The 18,259-nt window shown below is 41.1% G+C and overlaps 1 protein-coding gene across 2 annotated transcripts in view; it reads right to left on the reverse strand.

The window, feature by feature from the left end:
* The window catches only part of tapt1b (transmembrane anterior posterior transformation 1b), a 143,453-nt gene that overhangs the window by 124,082 nt on the left and 1,112 nt on the right, over positions 1–18,259 (reverse strand). For both annotated transcript variants that reach the window (XM_041192247.1, XM_041192334.1), the window contains exon 2: positions 9,747–9,877. In XM_041192247.1, the coding sequence (XP_041048181.1) occupies positions 9,747–9,877 (131 nt within the window). The remainder of the gene's footprint in view (positions 1–9,746; positions 9,878–18,259) is intronic.

An 18,259-nucleotide genomic window follows, 5' to 3' on the forward strand; every position in this document is an offset into this window, starting at 1 on the left:
GTATAGACCGATAGCCCAGTAATTGGCCAGGTTGGATTTGGCCTGTTTTTTGCTGAAACTCTCTCTCTCTCTGAGAGATTCCAGTCTTCACCCTTGAAGAACTCACCCTGGAATTCTCTTCAAAAGTTGCTCCAACTTGGACGGCGTCAACGGCAGCCCGCCTCACAGGATTTCAATTTTGTTTCCTGAGACCCATTCCCCTGGGTTCCCAAGGCTGCACTCCAGCAATGACTCAAGCACAGCTTCAGCTCTTAGCCATGCCGAGCAGAATACTGCTCCAAAGGGTTAGCTTCGCCCCAATGGTCCACAACACAGTCACCAATCTTCCGCTGCCTTCTTAGATCTTCAGGACTTCTCCCGAGCCCTCTTCAATCATCAGAGCTTCTCCTGAGCCTTCTCCACTGCCAACCGCCGCCCTTTTCTGCTTGGAGCCTTTCTCTGGTCTTCTTTCTTCTTAACTTAAATGGGACTTCTCCCCGTCTCCTGTTTCTGTCACCTGCTTGAGACTCCCTTTGAGTCTTCACCCTGTCCCCTCTGCTTGCCCTATCTGGAAATCTCAACTATGACACTCTGCTCCTCGGTCACATGTCCCCATTTTCACACTGTTTCTTTTTGCGCTGGCACCTTGAAACTATCCTCCACCTGAAGAATTACAAAAACACTGAATTGTGCAGATACCACCCACTCCCAGCCTGTTCACATGCAAAATTCCTGGGGCTTGCCGGGACTTGGAGCTCCTGGCCTCCCGACAATGAGGTAAGTCTGGATCTCAACAGAAGGCTGAAGATACTTTTGCAAGAACAGATATGAGGCAATGGATATTCCCATAATTTTATATGCATCCAAGTATTGGAACATGGGAAAGGTAGCCAAGCAAAAGACTGAACTACTTGTATCCAGGATACAAAGAAGCAAGAATGATACAATAAGATCATGCCTTGCACAAGAAACAACACACAGAAGTTCCAAGAAAGATGTCAACAACAATTTATGTTTATTACAAGAATAGAATCAGTCTTTTCTGACCCTACTCAGAGATACATAGAATAAGATAAAGTGCTGGATAGATCATTTCAATAATGATTTACGATACAGATGTCTGAAGTCAAAGTCAGAGTTATACAGCAGAGAAACTGGCCCTTCAGCCCATCAAACTTGGATAGTTCAGACTGACAACAGTGCAGGAAATTCATTCATCCCCCTGCCCCGCCATCATCATCATCATTATCATTGGCTGAGCTGACAGACAGGCAATTTGTTGTAGTAGAACCATGGGGTGAAAATTCTTGACAGAAAAAAAAAGTGCTCAAAACACAATGCGAATATGGTAAGCAATGAATTAAGGCTTCAGTGTATTTGGATGCTCAACTGGGGAAAAAAATCATCAAATGCTATGGAGGAGAGAGTTCATCAGGCTTAAAATAGTCCCATTTCCTCAGTAATGCTGTGAAGGTCACTGAGTTGCAATATGAATATCAATTCAGGAAATATAGACCCTTGACTTTTGTCTACATGTCAGTTTTCCCTCTTTCTCTCTCTTCTCACTACGCCTTTTTAATTATTTCACTTTGGAATGGGGAAAAGCTGCTGCTGCAGAGAAATGTGGCTCTCAGCAGCGTTCTTCTCATCCTTTTCCTTCTGCCTCCATCTGTAACTCACACTTCCGCCCCAAGCCCTCAAACAATACCCTACTTAACAGCTACCACTTCTCCATTGAGCAAACCATGCAAATTTATTGCCCATCCCAACTGAGTGAAGGTACACCATCATGCACCTAACTCTTAACTTATGATCTACTTCCCAGTCATCTTTTCATGGGTAAATGGCTAGAGGCTGGGTTACTCTCAATCTATTTCCTATTTCATTCCTATCCATTTCCTTAATAGACCATGGGCAGAAATTTTCATTTGGCGGGCAGGCGCGTGCTCGACCCGCTCGGTTGATGTCAATGCGCAGCCGTGTGATAGTTCGGTCAGCGGGCGTGCACCAGAACAAGCAGCGCGCCCGCTGACAATAAAAAGGCCGGAGGAAATATACTATCCTCTTACTCTTGATGCAACATCAGGTAGAAAATTTAATGTCAAATCAGGCAATTAAACATTTTCTGTTTGGCTCATGATTCAAAATTCATCTAATTTTTTTTAAGATAAGGATCTCTTGCGCTGGGAGGCTGGTTAGCCAAGCTGGCTAAATGGCTCATCTATGGTTCAGAATAACACCAACAGCACAATTTAGATTGCCATTCCAGTTGAGGTAGTCTTGGGGTCAGAGCAAGGAGGCAGGTCCCAAGACCAAAAGGCAATGATAAACCACAACTGAAAAAAAACTGCCAATGAAATGGCTCAGGATGACTTCATCAGTAGACATGGAGCCAAGAACCTGCCTTTGGGCAGGGCACTCATGAATTAATGAATCTGTTATGCTAAGGGAAGACATTGAGCTTATTACATTTTCTAAGCTGATGGAACACAAAGATACAAATATACCCTTTGCCTAACAAACTTCAAACCTTGCTTTCCTTCTAGCTTTTGTTCAAATTGTTTTGAAAACAACTGATCAACAGTTACTCATGCTAAAGAAAACAATTCCATGAGAGAACAACATTGATGTATCCAAACAAAACAGATATACTTCAAATGCTGACTGCACAATCTGCATTCAAACGGCTTTGGGCAAATGTATCAAGTTCAAATATGCTTTTGGGAGAGGTTGAGCATTTCAAACAAAAAAAACCATTTTTTTAAAAAAAAATGCATTAAAACATGAAAGGCATGTCAATATATGAATTTAATTTTGACTATGAAATCCATTGTTTTTATTAAAAACAAAATACTGTGGATGCTGGAAATCAAACAAAAACAGAAAATGCTGGAAAAACTCAGCAGGTCTAACAGCATCTGTGGAGAGAGAAACAAAGTTAACGTTTTGAGTCCATATGACCCTTCTTCAGAGCTGAAAAGAAGTGGAAATGTGATGAATCATGGCTGATCTGTGTGTGTTTCGAATTCCACATTCCCATCTACCCCCGATAACCTTTGATTCCCCTGCCTAACAAAAATTGACCTACTTCAGCCTTAAAAATATCCAATGACCCCACCTCCAAAGACAGAGTGTTCCAATATCTCAGAACCCTCAAGAGAAAAAAAATTCTCCTCATCCCTGTCCTAAAAGCGCAACCCCTAATTTCAAAAAATGTCCCCTAGTTCTGGGCTCACCCACATGAGGAAACATCCTTTCCACATCCACCTTGTCAAAACCATTCAGGATCTTATATACTTCACTCAAGTCACCACTGAATCTTCTAAACTCCAGTGGAAACAATCCCAATCTGTCAAATCTTTCCTCATAAAACAACCCAGTCATTCCATGTAACAACCTAGTACACCTCCTCTGAACCATTTCCAACGCATTTACATCCTTCCTTAAATAAGGAGACCAAAACCGCACACAATATTCCAAGATGTGGTCTCACCAATGCCCTGTATAACTAAAGCTTAGCATCCTTACTTTTACGTTCAATTCCTCTCATAATAAAGGATATCTTTCCATTAGCCTTCTTAAGTGCTTTAAACTGCTCCACAGTTTAAAACGGCAAAAGGAGAGCTGGGATTTTTACTGTTTTAAACAAGAGGAGAGCCAGGAGCACAGAGAGAGCAGACCTGCGTGAGAAGGGCAGCAGCGGCGGGAGATAAAAACCGGCAGCAGAGAGCCCCTTCAACCTGTTTCTACCTGTCAGGGCCAATGTGTGGCATCACTGGAAAACAGGTAGGTGACTGGTGGGTATCTCTTCCGTGTCTCTTTTGATTGGCAAAGTGGTTTAAATCAGGAGACGTTATTACAGCTGAAGCGTAGAGTTAAGAAATTCACTTATAAAATTAATTAAATAGAATAGAGTTGGCTGGGCAGGCGATGTAGTATATGAGAGCTGGTGGATGCTGGTGCAATCCAGTGACCACATTTGCAGTAAGCGTTGGTTGCTCAAAGATGTTTGGCTGAGTTGATCAGCTGGAGACCGAGCAGGGAACACTGCAACACATCAGGGAAGGGGAGAGTTACCTGGACACTGATTCAGAAGGCAGTCACACCCCTTAGATTAATTATATCAAATTTGGTCCATGGTCAGGGACAGGAGGGTGAGACTGCGAGTGAGGCAGGTATGGGGATCCAGAATTTAGCTTTGGAGGAGCGTCAGCTAGTGCCCTTGTCCAATAGGTGCGAGGTTCTTGCTCCTAGTAAGGATGAGGGCAAAGACTGCAGGGAGGATGAGCGAACTGACCGCAGCACTGTGGTACAAGATGCCATTCAAGCTGGGGGAGAAAAGAAAAATGTAGTAGTGAGAGGGGAATAGATACTGTTCTCTGTAGCAAAGACAGAGAGTCCCAAAGGCTGTGTTGCCTACGTGGTGCCAAGGTATCTCTTCTGGGCTGAAGAGGAACTTGGAGTGGGAGGGGAAGGAGCTAACAGTCGTGGTCCACGTAGTTCCCAACAAAATATGTAGGGCTAGGAAAGAGGTTCTGCTGAGGGGCTACGAGAGCTTGGGGCTAAATTAAAAAGCAAAACCACTAAAGTTAATAACCTCCGGATTACTATCTGAGCCACGTGCAAATTGGCGCAGGGTAAGTAAAATTAGAGAGGTAAATGCGTGGCTCAAAGGTTGGTGTGGGAGAAATAGTCCCAATTCGTGAGACACTGGGGACGGAGAGAGCTGTTCCGTTGGGACGGGCTTCATTTGAACCATGCTGGGACCAGTGTCCTGATGAATCGTGTAACTAGGGTTGTAGATAGGACTTTAAACTAATTAGCCGGGGGGGGGGGGGTGTCAATTGAAGGGAAGTTTAGAAAATCAAAAACAAACAAGAGCGCAGAGGTGCAGGGTAGTGAAGAGAGTGTGACAGGAAGGAGAAGAAAGTATAAGCAGAAGAGTGCAGCAGAAATTAGAACCCGAATGAGTAATAATAGTAAAAAGTCAAAGCTTAAAGCTCTTTATCTGAATACACGCAGTATTTGTAACAAGGTAGATAAGCTGACGGCATAAACAGAAATAAATGGATATGACTTGATAGCTATTACAGAGACATGGTTGCCGGGTGACGAAGACTGGGAACTCAATATTCAAGGGTATTCGACTTTCCGGAAAAAATAGGAAAAAGGAAAAGGAGGTGGGGTAACTTTGTTGATATAGGAAGGTATGAGTGCAGTGGTGAATAGTGATCTAGGTGCAATAGATCATGATGTGGAATCAGTTTGGGTGGAAATAAGGAAAAGCAAGGGGAAGAAGTCACAGTGGGAGTTGCCTATAGGCCCCCAAAGAGTTGCTTCACTGTAGGACAAAGTATAAATCGGGAAATAATAGAGGCGTGCAAGAAGGGCACTACAATTGTTATGGGTGATTTTTAAACTGCATTTTGACTGGACAAATCAGATTGATAGGGGTAACGTGGAAGACAAATTCGTAGAGTACATCAGGGATTGTTTCTTAGAGCAATATGTTGCAGAATCTACCTGGGAACAGGCTATTTTAGATCTAGTAATGTGTAATGAGGTAGGATTAATAAAAGATCTCATAGTTAAGGATCCTCTAGGGGGTAGCCATCACAACATGGTAGAATTTCAAATTTAGGTTGAAGGCGAGCAACTCGCGTCTCAAATCAGTGTCCTCAACTTAAATAAGGACAATTACAGAGGTATCAAGAGAATTGTCTAAAGCAGGCTGGGAAAATAGACTAAGGGGAAGGTTAGTGGATGAACAGAGCAGACATTTAAGCAGATATTTCATAACGTTCAGTAAAACTCTTTCCTGGTCAAAAAGAAGGGCTCAACCAGAACCACTCTTGGTTAACAAAGGTAGTCAAGGAGAGTATCCAATGAAAAACTAAGGCATACAAAGCAGGGAAAACTAGTGGTGGGCCAGAGGATTGGCAATTTTTTTAGGAACCAGCAGCAGGTGACAAAAAAGCTAATAAAGAGGGAGAAGATTGATTATGAAAGTATATTGGCAAGAAATATAAAAACAATCAGCAAGAGCTTCTATGGGTATATAAAAAGAAAGTAGCTAAATAGAGCATGGGACCCTTGGAGGATGCAACTGGAGAACTGATAACAGGAACAAGGAAATGGCAGATAATTAAAACCAATATTTTACATTGGTCTTTATAAACATTCCAAAGATATCAGATAAGCGAGGAGCTAATGGAGGAAAGATCTTGTAACAGTCTCTATCATGATGGACAAAGTATTTGACAAACTAATGGGACTAAAGGCAGACAAGTCGCCAGACCTGATGACCTACATCCAAGGGTTTTAAAGGAAGTGGCTGCAAAGATAGTGGAGACATTGGTCAAAATATTCCAGACCTCACTGAATTCCGGGAGGGTCTCAATAGATTGGAAAACCGCTAAAGTGACATACCTGTTCAAGAAGGGATGGAGACAAAAAGCAGGAAACTATAGGCCAGTCAGCCTAACATCTGTTGTTGGGAAAATGCTAGAGTCCATTATTAAGGAAGAAATAGAAGGGCATTTAGAAAAGCTTAACGCAATCAAACAGTCAACATGGTTTTGTGAAAGGGAAATCATGTTTGACAAATTTCCTAGAGCTCTTTGAGGATATATCAAGCAGAGTTGATAAAGTAGATATAGTGTATTTGGATTTCCAGAAGGCATTCGATAAAGTGCTATATAAAAGGTCATTGCGCAAGATAAGAATTCACGGTATTGGCGGGGGTGGGGGGGGGTAATGTATTAGCAAGGATTGAGGAGTAGTTAACACACAGAAGACAGAGAGTTGGGATTAGTGGATCTTTTTCAGGTTGGAAATACGTAACTAGTGGAGTGTCACAAGGATCAGTCCTATGGCCTCAATTATTTACTATCTATATTAATGAGTTGGGGGGGAGGGGGGGGCAGAGTGTAATGTATCCAAATTTGCTGATGATACAAAACTAGGTGGGAGGGCATGTTGTGATGAGGACATAAGGAATCTGTAAGGGGATTTGGATAGGTTGAGCGAGTGGGCACAAACTTGGCAGATGGAGTTTAATGTAGGGAAGTGTGAGGTCTTGAACTTTGGTAGCAAGAATCAAAAGGCAGACTATTATTTAAATGGAGAGAGAACTCCAAAAAAGTGCAGCACAGAGGGATCTGAGTGTTCTTGTGCATGAAACACAAGAAGTTAGCATGCGGTACAGCAAGTAATTAAGAAGGCGAATAGAATTTTAGCCTGTTTTGCTGGGGGTTGGAGGTTAAAAATAGGGAAGTCTTGTTACAACTGTATAGAGTGTTGGTGAGGTCACATCTGGAGTACCGTGTACAGCTTTGGTCCCCGTATTTAAGAAAGGATATACTGGCAATAGAGGCGGTTCAAAAGAGATTCACTAGGCTGATTCCTGGGGTGAACAGGTTGACTTATTAAGAACAGCTATACAGGTTAGGCCTTTATTCATTAAAGTTTAGAAGAATGAGGGGTGATCTTATTGAAACGTACAAGATTCTGAGGGGGCTTGACAGGGTAGATGTTGAGATGATGTTTCCACTAGTGGGGGAATCTCAAACTAGGGGACATAGTTACAGAATAAGGAGACATTCATTTAAAACTGAGATGCAAAGGAATTTCTTCTCTAAGAGGGTGGTGAATGTCTGGAATTCTCTAACTCAGAGCTGTGGAGGCTGCATCACTGAAAGTACTTAAAGAGGAGGTAGATAGATTTTTAGAATATCGGGGCATTGAGGCCTACGAGGAGCTGGCACGAAAGAGGAGCTAAGGCCTAGGGCAGATCAGCCATGATCTTATTGAATGGCGGGGCAGGCCTGAGGGGCCAAGTGGCCTACTCCTGCTCCTATTTCTTGTGTTCTTATGTTCTAATAATTTTTATGACTCATGCACTAGAACACCTAGATCCCTCTGCGCCTTGGAATTCTGCAGTCGTTCTTCATTTAAATAATACTCTGCTTTTTTATTCTTCTGCCAAAGTGAACAACTTCACATTTTCCTACATTATACTCCATCTACCAGACTTTTGCCCACTCAACCTATCTATTTTCATCTGCAGCCTCCTCATGTTCTCTTCGCAACGTACTTTCCTGCATGTCTTTGTGAATCTGCAAATTTAGCTATCGTGTCTTCACTCCCCTCATACAAGTCATTGATAAAAATTGTAAAAAGTTGAGGCCCCAGCACAGACCCCTGTGGGACTCCACTTATGACATCCTGCCAATCAGAAAAGGACTCATTTATGCATGCTCTGTTTTCTACCAAGCAGCCAGCCAATCTTCTTTCCATGCTAATATGTTACCCCCTATACCATGAGCTTTTATTTTCCGCAATGACCTTTGATGTGGCACCTTATCAAATGCCTTCTGGAAATCGAAGTACAGCATGTCCACAGGCTCCCCGTTATCCTTCAAAGAACTCCAATAAATTGGTTAAACACGGTGTCCCTTTCATAAAACCATGTTGACTCTTCCAGATTACACTGAGTTTCTCTAAGTGCACAGCTATAATCTCCTTAAATGATCGATTCTAACACCTTTAAAAAAATTACTTGGAATCCATAGGCTTTCAATGGAGATATTTGACATTGCACAAGCTTAAATAAAATTAGATTTTCCAAGGCAAGAAAGCTTGTTCAGCAGTAGTTACGACTTGATCTACCAGTAAAAAAAAGACTTAGTTACACTCCATTCAACAAGGCATAACATTGTTTGGGCCTTTTGTTTAAAAAACAGGAATAATACAACATAAAGGGGTTCATATCAGTTCAAATGATTTCTAAAGATTGCCACATATGGGGACGCCAACAGTTAACACTGTGCAGGAACAGGGAATGACTTATAGTAATTTCTTGATTTCTCTGTTTAACTGTGCATTGTGTGGATAACAAAAGTGGCAGTTTCACAGTTGCCATGACAACAAATGCTGATAGCTTCAGCGTCAGTACAACTGCAAGATCTGGACAATTATTAATAAATAGCAGATATTTAATTTTTTACCCCACAAGAGGATAAATAAATGCTGGCACCTAATACCTTTTTTTTTGCAGAATATACTAGATAGAATCTCTGCTTTGGGCACAATCGGTAATCTGGACACAAATTGCATTAGCTTTCCTGGAATCAAGTTATGGGATTCAAGTTTCCCCTTGAATACACCTCCGTAATCAAGAACATAAAAGCATGCATGAACCAATATAAACTAGCAAAGACACTACTTCCTTATATCACATATACTCTAGCTTAGTCCAATCCTTTGAGGATTCCAAACCGACTACAAGATTTGGAAAGCTACAGCTTAACTATCCCTGAAAACTGTTAACTGGAATTCTTTGAGTAACTTTCAACTAAATTTGATAATAATATACAGCCAAACAAATCATATAGTACTCTCAAACAAATGGAGGTTTTACCTACAAAATTACAGAACCACTATTGTACACCATGTAAATTTTACAATGCAGCAATCTATAATTTAAAATGGCAGTACTGCATAAACTTTGTTACTTCTGATCATGGCACTTCAATGCTGAGAAAAGAAAGTTTAGCAAGATCATTGTAAAAAGACTGAACATAGCTATAAATGCTGATTACATTTGTGCCAATTATAAATTGGAGTGGAGCAGACTGATCACAGAAATAATATGACATATAGTCAGGTTATAAAGGAAAACAAAATAAACAGATAATTCAAATGTAACAAAAACGTTAAGACCGGGTCAATTTTAGTCAACAAATCTACAAAGGTAAAAGCCATACCTTTTCCAGTTCCCGAGGAATTCGCAAACATGTGTATACTTTCTCCCTCCTTTCTTTATACTTGGCTTCATTGTGTTCCAAAAGATAACCCCGTGTCAACTCAGCACTAATAAACCTCAGCAGGGACAAATCTACAGAGAAAGGATTTTAAAAATAGGCATTACAAACATTAGTCACTTGATGCTTCTCGAATGCTAGTCATTCATCTCATTTATTGAGCATACTGACCGAGGTAATGTCAAGTTTTTGCCTAACAACAATTGCAATTTGAAAGTAATTAATTGCACGTAAAACATATACGTATAGGGGAAATAAAGTGCTATATAAATGAGGTTCTACCGTTCTTAAAGAAAACTTAAATTATTTCGACCAATATTTAAAGGAAAATCCCAAACTACAAGTTATATATACATGGCACTGCTTCTACAAGTAGAGAATTTTTTTTTATTCATTCACGGGGTGTGGGCTTTGCTGGCAAGGCCAGCATTTATTGCCCATCCCTAGTTGCCCTTGAGAAGGTGGTGGTGAGCTGCCTTCTCGAACCGCTGCAGTCCATGTGGTGTAAATGGGGAGTATTCCATCACACTCCTGACTTGTGCCTTGTAGATGGAGGACAGGTTTTGGTGAGTCAGGAGGTGATTTACTCATTGCATGGTTCCTAGCCTCAGACCTGCCACAGTATTTAAATTGCTAGTCCAGTTCAGTTTCTGGTCAATGGTAACCCCCAGTATGTTGATAGTGGGGGATTCATTGAATGTCATGGGGTAATGGTTAGATTCTCTCTTGTTGGAGATGGTCATTGTCTGACGCTTGTGTGGCACGAATGTTACTTGCCAGCCCAAGCCTGGATATTGTCCAGGTCTTTCTGCAATTGGACATGGACTGCTTCAGTATCTGAGGAGTCGTGAATGGTGCTGAACATTATGCAATCAACAGCAAACATCCCCACATCTGACTTTATGATGGAAGGAAGGTAATTGATGAAGCAGCTGAAGGTGGTTGGACCAAGGACATTACCCTGAGGAACTCCTGCAGTGATGTCCTGGAGTTGAGATGACTGACCTCCAACAACCACAGCCATCTTCCTTTGTGCTAGGCATGTCTCCAACCAGCAGAGAGAGTTATATTTGATTTTGTCCAAAAACACACATTAATCATGCTCTTTAATGGAGGCGGGGTAAGAAAGAGAGTACATGCACTGTTTAAAATGCTACTCTCAAGCAAAATTTCTGAAGAGCTACGGCAATTGTTTTCACAAAAGAATGTAAATGATTATCTAAAGTGCCTGTTACTGACAGAATCAAATTATAAATCAAAAGCTCAAGACACAAGTTTATTGCTGTGGTTAAAAGCTATTAATCACTTGGTAACAGGCCATCTTAGTCAGCATCAAAAAAAGCTACTCAATACATCAAAAAGCCAGAGATAATGCATAGAAGAGTTAACCACCCCTTCCTACAGGCAAAAATTACCAGACTATATAGGTCCACTTAAACAAATGACAAACCACAACATCAGTAATTAGTTCAATGCCAATATCAATGCAATGAATCTAGACGATGTAAGCAGTAGTTATTAAGCAAAATTATTAATGTGAGATTACAATTGCTCTCAGTTTATTACAACAATGCCGTCAACATGTTCATTCATTATTAACCAAAAATTGCTAATCAATATTAAAACTAAAAAAAAGGCGCTGGTAATCCAACACAAAATAGAAAATATGGCAAGTGCTAAGGAGATCAATCAGCCCAGATGAGGGAATGTTTTAGATGTAGAGGCTTTTTCACAATATTTGTAAACAAGATATACCATGCGAGAGAATAAAATCCTCATCAAGCTAAGCTAACAATCCCCAATAGGTCTATCAGGTTAGTCAATACATAATCCATGTATAGACGGCACATTTGGACACAAAAAGCAATTGCACTTTCACACAAACATTGATTCCATATTTCAGTGCAAGTTCAGAGTCCAACAAGACTCCAGGGTGTGGTAGTGCGATATTCCCTGGTACTGTTCGAGTTGGACTTCTTGTGGATTACAATTCTACTATGGCGTCAAACTTTGTTTACAAATACACTTGGACATTTATTTGAATATTTAGGGTGTGAACAATGCTCTATGCTTTCCCAATAGCTAAACATTTAAGTGTTTGAAAAGAACACTGCACATGGGTGTATTTAGGCAGGTTCAGCAGTAATCCCTGAACAGCATAGCTAATCTCTCCGCCCCCCACACACACACCTTAAACCAGCTTATATTTCAACTCTTTCTTGGACTCGAACTCAAGTTCTGTCGAAGGGTCATGAGGACTCGAAACGTCAACTCTTTTCTTCTCCGCCGATGCTGCCAGACCTGCTGAGTTTTTCCAGGTAATTCTGTTTTTGTTTTGGATTTCCAGCATCCGCAGTTTTTTTGTTTTTATCTCTGTGTTTAATTGACTGCCACTGCTCTTCAAGAAATGCCTACCTCCTTGAAGAAGTTCTGTTCCTCTCTGCGACAAGATTTCCGTAACTCTCTGTTGTCTTGCTCACCTTTCTTGCTTTCCATTTCCCTCCTAGTGTTTGACAAGGTGTTTACTAAAACCCGCTTTCACAGCCATATCTCCTTTCTAAGTGACTGTCTCCGTCTCCGACTTACCCCACATGGATTTCAACTGAAATTCCACCCCTCATGTTTCGAACCCACCCAGGATTCTATTGTACTATTGTTGTTGACATCTTTTGATGATCTGCTTCTATCACTGCTTGTTTGTCCCTACAACCACACCCCCCCCCTCCACCTCTCTCTCTCTCTATCTCTCCGCCCCCCTACACACACACCTTAAACCAGCTTATATTTCAACTCTTTCTTGGACTCGAACTCAAGTTCTGTCGAAGGGTCATGACGACTCGAAACGTCAACTCTTTTCTTCTCCGCCGATGCTGCCAGACCTGCTGAGTTTTTCCAGGTAATTCTGTTTTTGTTTTGGATTTCCAGCATCCGCAGTTTTTATCTCTGTGTTTAATTGACTGCCACTGCTCTTCAAGAAATGCCTACCTCCTTGAAGAAGTTCTGTTCCTCTCTGCGACAAGATTTCCGTAACTCTCTGTTGTCTTGCTCACCTTTCTTGCTTTCCATTTCCCTCCTAGTGTTTGACAAGGTGTTTACTAAAACCCGCTTTCACAGCCATATCTCCTTTCTAAGTGACTGTCTCTGTCTCCGACTTACCCCACGTGGATTTCAACTGAAATTCCACCCCTCATGTTTCGAACCCACCCAGGATTCTATTGTACTATTGTTGTTGACATCTTTTGATGATCTGCTTCTATCACTGCTTGTTTGTCCCTACAACCACACCCCCCCCACCTCTCTCTCTCTCTATCTCTCCGCCCCCCCCACACACACACCTTAAACCAGCTTATATTTCAACTCTTTCTTGGACTCGAACTCAAGTTCTGTCGAAGGGTCATGAGGACTCGAAACGTCAACTCTTTTCTTCTCCGCCGATGCTGCCAGACCTGCTGAGTTTTTCCAGGTAATTCTGTTTTTGTTTTGGATTTCCAGCACCCGCAGTTTTTTTGTTTTTATATTTTAGCTAAGGTTCAGCCTGGCTAGAACTGAAACAGTGTAAAAGTTTTGCTTGACTGAATGAAAATCAAAGTACAGCTATCAATCTCGTGCTCCAAATTCAGTTAGTATACAAAATGGTAACAACCTGCAAATAGTTGCTTACATGGGTGGTGGAAGTGGAGGTGATCAAAATGGAACTTCAATGGGCACTTGATAACAATGTTGGAGTGGAAAGAGAAGCCAATGCAGGAGTTCCTATGGCTTTGACTAGATAGATTAAAATGAAACCAGCCATGTGCTGTCCCACCCAGTGGGATGATGATGAACAATCTTTGTAGGTAGATGATGTGGTCAACTGTGTTCTACCCTCTCCTCCCTCCTTTCCCTGCCACCATACATGCTTTAAACCTGTCAGATCTAACTTTTTCCAGTTCTGATGGAAATTCATCAACATGAGAACTTAACTCCTTTCACTGTCCAGAGGTACTCAACAGGTCCACTGAGTATTTCCAGCATTTTCTGTTTTTATTTCAGATTTCAAGCATTCACGGCAATTTGCTTTCATATTGAACCTGGTGTTATAAAACCATGTTTTTATCAAAAATGGCTTTATTTATTGAGTGGACTGAAACCACAGGATAAGTTTTTTAAAAAGAACGGAGCAGTATTAAGCGGTCTAAACAACAATTCTTAACATGGCTGAACATTTACCTTGACTTCACCTTGCAAACTGCAATTCTATCAAAAAAGGAGACATGCTCTCTGGAAGTGGACCACCAGAACAATCAGTTTAAATGAGTGTGACTGACCTACCCCCCTGAAACAGAAGTATTCTGTTTATCCAGGTGGATGCGGACCGATTAGTTAAGCTCATCACTTTGGACAATGGACCACAGCTGAGGGGGGTCTCCACTAACCATTTAAGCTGAACACTTTAGACAATGGACCCTGGCTGAGAAGGGTCTCCACGCTGGATCATTCAGATAATTCACTACAGTAAGCAATTAACACAATCAACAAACCTGGAATGAGGGTTTTCCAACTTGCTGTGACCATATTTAGTAACTGGCTAGATTGTGAATGAAAGTTATGCGGTAGCAAGCCAGCCCTTTGTCTGTGACTCACTCACTCTAGAAAAGTAGTTCTTTCTAACACTGAGTGAGTAGGAAACTGAGAGAAGAGTACATAGGTTCTCTCTCTCTCTCTCCAACCTTTTTGCAAACATGTGCCTGCCTGTAAATGACCATCCAGACACCACAGGCAATGTCTTCAACATATACCAAACAGCTGCTGACTTCAGAGGAAAAGACAAATCGTCCATCAAGACTTTAAATTGCCTGGAAGCAGAATCCAGGAGAGTGAAAGAAAAAACACCACTGAATAAGGCCTGAAACCATCCAACCCACCAACCTACAGGATCTATATATGATTGTGTTCAAAAGAAAGTTAAACAACTTAACATACCCTCCTTCCTTGTAATCTACTTCTGGATGTGAGAGATTCTCTTGGGTATATGTGTGAGTTAGAACGGATTTATAGTTTTTCATTTATTGAGTATTAGTGATAATAACTGCTACTTCCTTTCTTTTTAAAGTGTACAAGAAAACCTGTGTGTCTTCTACAGTGGCAGCACTTGAACAGTTAAACACCACCTATATTGACAAGCAAATTATTTTAAAAAACACCTGATGCAGTCAACCAAGAGGCAGAAAGAGAGGGGAGCCTTTCTACCACTTCTAACCTGGCCATAACACTGCCATTGAAACACCAACTGCTTTAATGGGCACCCAATGTGGTGATGTGGGAAACACAGCAGCAAATCTGTACACAGCAGGATCCCATAAAAAGCAAAGTAAATCATTATCTGTTTTTAGTTATAGTTGGTAGATAAACATTGAGTCAAGAAGTCGACAGAACTTCCCTGCTCTTCTTCAAAATAGTGCCATGTGATCAGTTACATCCAACTAACAATGTATTCAGGGCCTTGATTCAACATCTCTGAAGTGTCCGTCTAGGTTTGGTGCTCAGCTCCCGAGAGTGAGACTTGAACACACAACCCTCTGATTTATAGAGGCGAGAGTGCTACCGTGAACCACGAACAACATACCTGGTTGCAGGGAGACAGAGCTAAGTAACTGTGAACATTTAGCCAATTAGAGGGTTCTGTAAGGGAGATTTTCACAGGTTGACTTTGTCCTGAAAGGGATTAACAGCTGAAAACAATTTCTGGTAAAAGAGGTTAACCATTTGAATCCTATGAATAACAGCTATTTCAATTGAGAGATACACCTTTACAATATTCCTTCATCTCAGTTAGAATTTGAAAGCATTGTGCATATAGCTGTTGCCTTGGTATATACTTAAGACTACTACCAAATGACTACCTAATTGCATAATTACAAGTAAGTATTACATTTGTTATGACAAGTTGTCATTATGGAAAGATTGGAACTTTATAAAAAAAACATTTTGGAACAGAGTGTGGGTTTAAGTAAAGTTTTACAATTTAGCAAACAAGATTTCTCTTGATTCTGCTAATTTTATTAAGTAGTTTACAGCAGAGATAGATAAGGAACACATTTTGGCAGATCCTCAATCAAGAGGGCTAGACAGCTCAATGCAGCTCATTCTATATTCAGTTAGTGAGCCTACCAGAAACATAAGAGGTTTATTGTTCACATATGTAGGCTATCTCCAAAATTACTTCCTGTATATGGTCACATTTCTGTACACACGCTTACACGGGAAATGTCCTTTGTGCTTTGCATGAGGAAAGCAAGATATCTGGAGAATGTTTAAATCTTAAGCAATGATAATTAATGCATCTAATAAATGAAAGGTTATTCAACACCAGCAGTCAACACACTAACTCAGCTAGACGTCAAAGCCTTTTTCAGTCTAGTCTTTACCACCAAATTAGTTTTACTCAGTTTTCCCTGGGCAATTAAGTAAATGAAAAGCTAAACAATTACTTGTTAAAAAACAAAAAGCAAGAATCACATTATGAAAGCTGAATGGCTAGTATACAAATATGATAACTAAATAAACTTTAACCACTCAGAAGACAATACATAGTTAGTAAAATACAAAAACTCTAAGCAATCCACTTTGGAAATGAAGGAAAAAAATCTAAATGAAAAAGTTACTCAGTTTAGTCAGGAATTTTTATGTTAAGGATTACCAATGAACTAAGCTGCAAATGCATACTTTAGGAAAGCCACAGATTTGAAACATGATATACAGGTCAAAAGCAAAACTACTGCAGATGCTGGAAATCTGAAATAAAACAGAAAATGTATAATGTAACCCTCTTGTTTAAGAAGGGAGTGAGGCAAAAGACGGGAAATTATAGGCAGATTAGCCCGACCTCGGTCACTGGTAAGATTTAGAGTCCATTATTAAGGATGAGATTTCAGAATACTTGGAAGTGCATGGTAAAATAGGGCAAAGTCAGCATGGTTTCATCAAGGGGAGGTCATGCCTGACAAATCTGTTAGAATTCTTTGACGAGGTAACGAGTAGGTTAGACAAAGGAGAGCCAATGGATTTTATCTACTTGAACTTCCAGAAGGCCTTTGACAAGGTGCCGCACAGGAGGCTGCTCAGTAAGATAAGAGCCCATGGTGTTAACGGCAAGGTACTAGCATAAATAGAAGATTGGCTATCTGGCAGGATGGTAGCCGGTGAATAGTGGAGTTCCGCAATGGTCAGTGTTGGGACCACAACTTCTCACTTTATACATTAATGATCTAGATGCAAGAACTGAGGGCATTCTGGCTAAGTTTACAGATGATACAAAGATAGGTGGAGGAACAGGTAGTATTGAGGAGGCGGGGAGGCTGCAGAAGGAGTTAGACAGGTTAAGAGAATGGGCAAACAAATGGCAGATGGAATACAACGTGGGGAAGTGTGAGGTCATGCACTTTGGTAGGAAGAATAGAGGCATAGACTATTTTCTAAATGGGGCAAGAATTCAGAAATCTGGAGTGCAAAGGGACTTGGGAGTCCTAGTCCAGGATTCTCTTAAGGTTAACTTGCACGTTGAGTCAGTAGTTAGGAAGGCAAATGCAATGTTGGCATTTATTTCCAGAGGACTAGAATATAAAAGCAGGGATGTGCTGCTGAGGCTTTATAAGGCTCTGGTCAGACCACATTTAGACTATTGTGAGCAATTTTGGGCCCCGTATCTCAGGAAGGATGTGCTGGCCCTGGAGAGGATCCAGAGGAGGTTCATGAGAATGATCCCAGGAATTAAAGGCTTAAGATATGAGGAACGTTTGAGGACTCTGGGTCTATACTTGATGGAGTTTAGAAGGATGAGGGGGGGATCTGATTGAAACTTACAGAATACAGGCCTGGATAGAGTGGACGTGGGGAAGATGTTTCCATCAGTAGGAAAGACTAGGACCCAAGGGCACAGCCTCAGAGTAAAGGGAAGACCTTTTAGAACAGAGATGAGGAGAAACTTCTTTAGCCAGAGAGTGGTGAATCTATAGAATTCATTGTCACAGAGGGCTGTGGAGACCAGGTCATTGAGTGTATTTAAAACCGAGATAGATAGGTTCTTGATTGGTAAGGGGATCAAAGGTTACAGGGAGAAGGTGGGAGAATGGGGTTGAGAAACTTATCAGCCATGAGTGAATGACGGAGCAGACTCGATGGGCCCATTGGCCTAATTTCTGTTCCTATGTCTTATGGTCTAAAATGCTGTGTGGATCTTGCAGCATCTGTGGAGTGAGAAACAGTTAGCATTAACATTAACTGTTCTCACTCCACAGGTGCTGCTTGACCCAAGTGCCGGTTTGATAGTATATAAGTAGTTGGATACTTTATGGCCAATTTAGTGAAGTGGGGGCAGCTTATGTGATTATCTGGAGACAAATAGGTTCCGATATTTTGCTGATTGACTGTAAATTCAGCGTATGTGGTAATTTAGGTAACCACGTCCAGAAATTAAG

This window comes from Carcharodon carcharias, chromosome 1 (genome assembly GCF_017639515.1).
Source record: "Carcharodon carcharias isolate sCarCar2 chromosome 1, sCarCar2.pri, whole genome shotgun sequence".
In the NCBI taxonomy this organism is placed as follows: Eukaryota; Metazoa; Chordata; class Chondrichthyes; order Lamniformes; family Lamnidae; genus Carcharodon; species Carcharodon carcharias.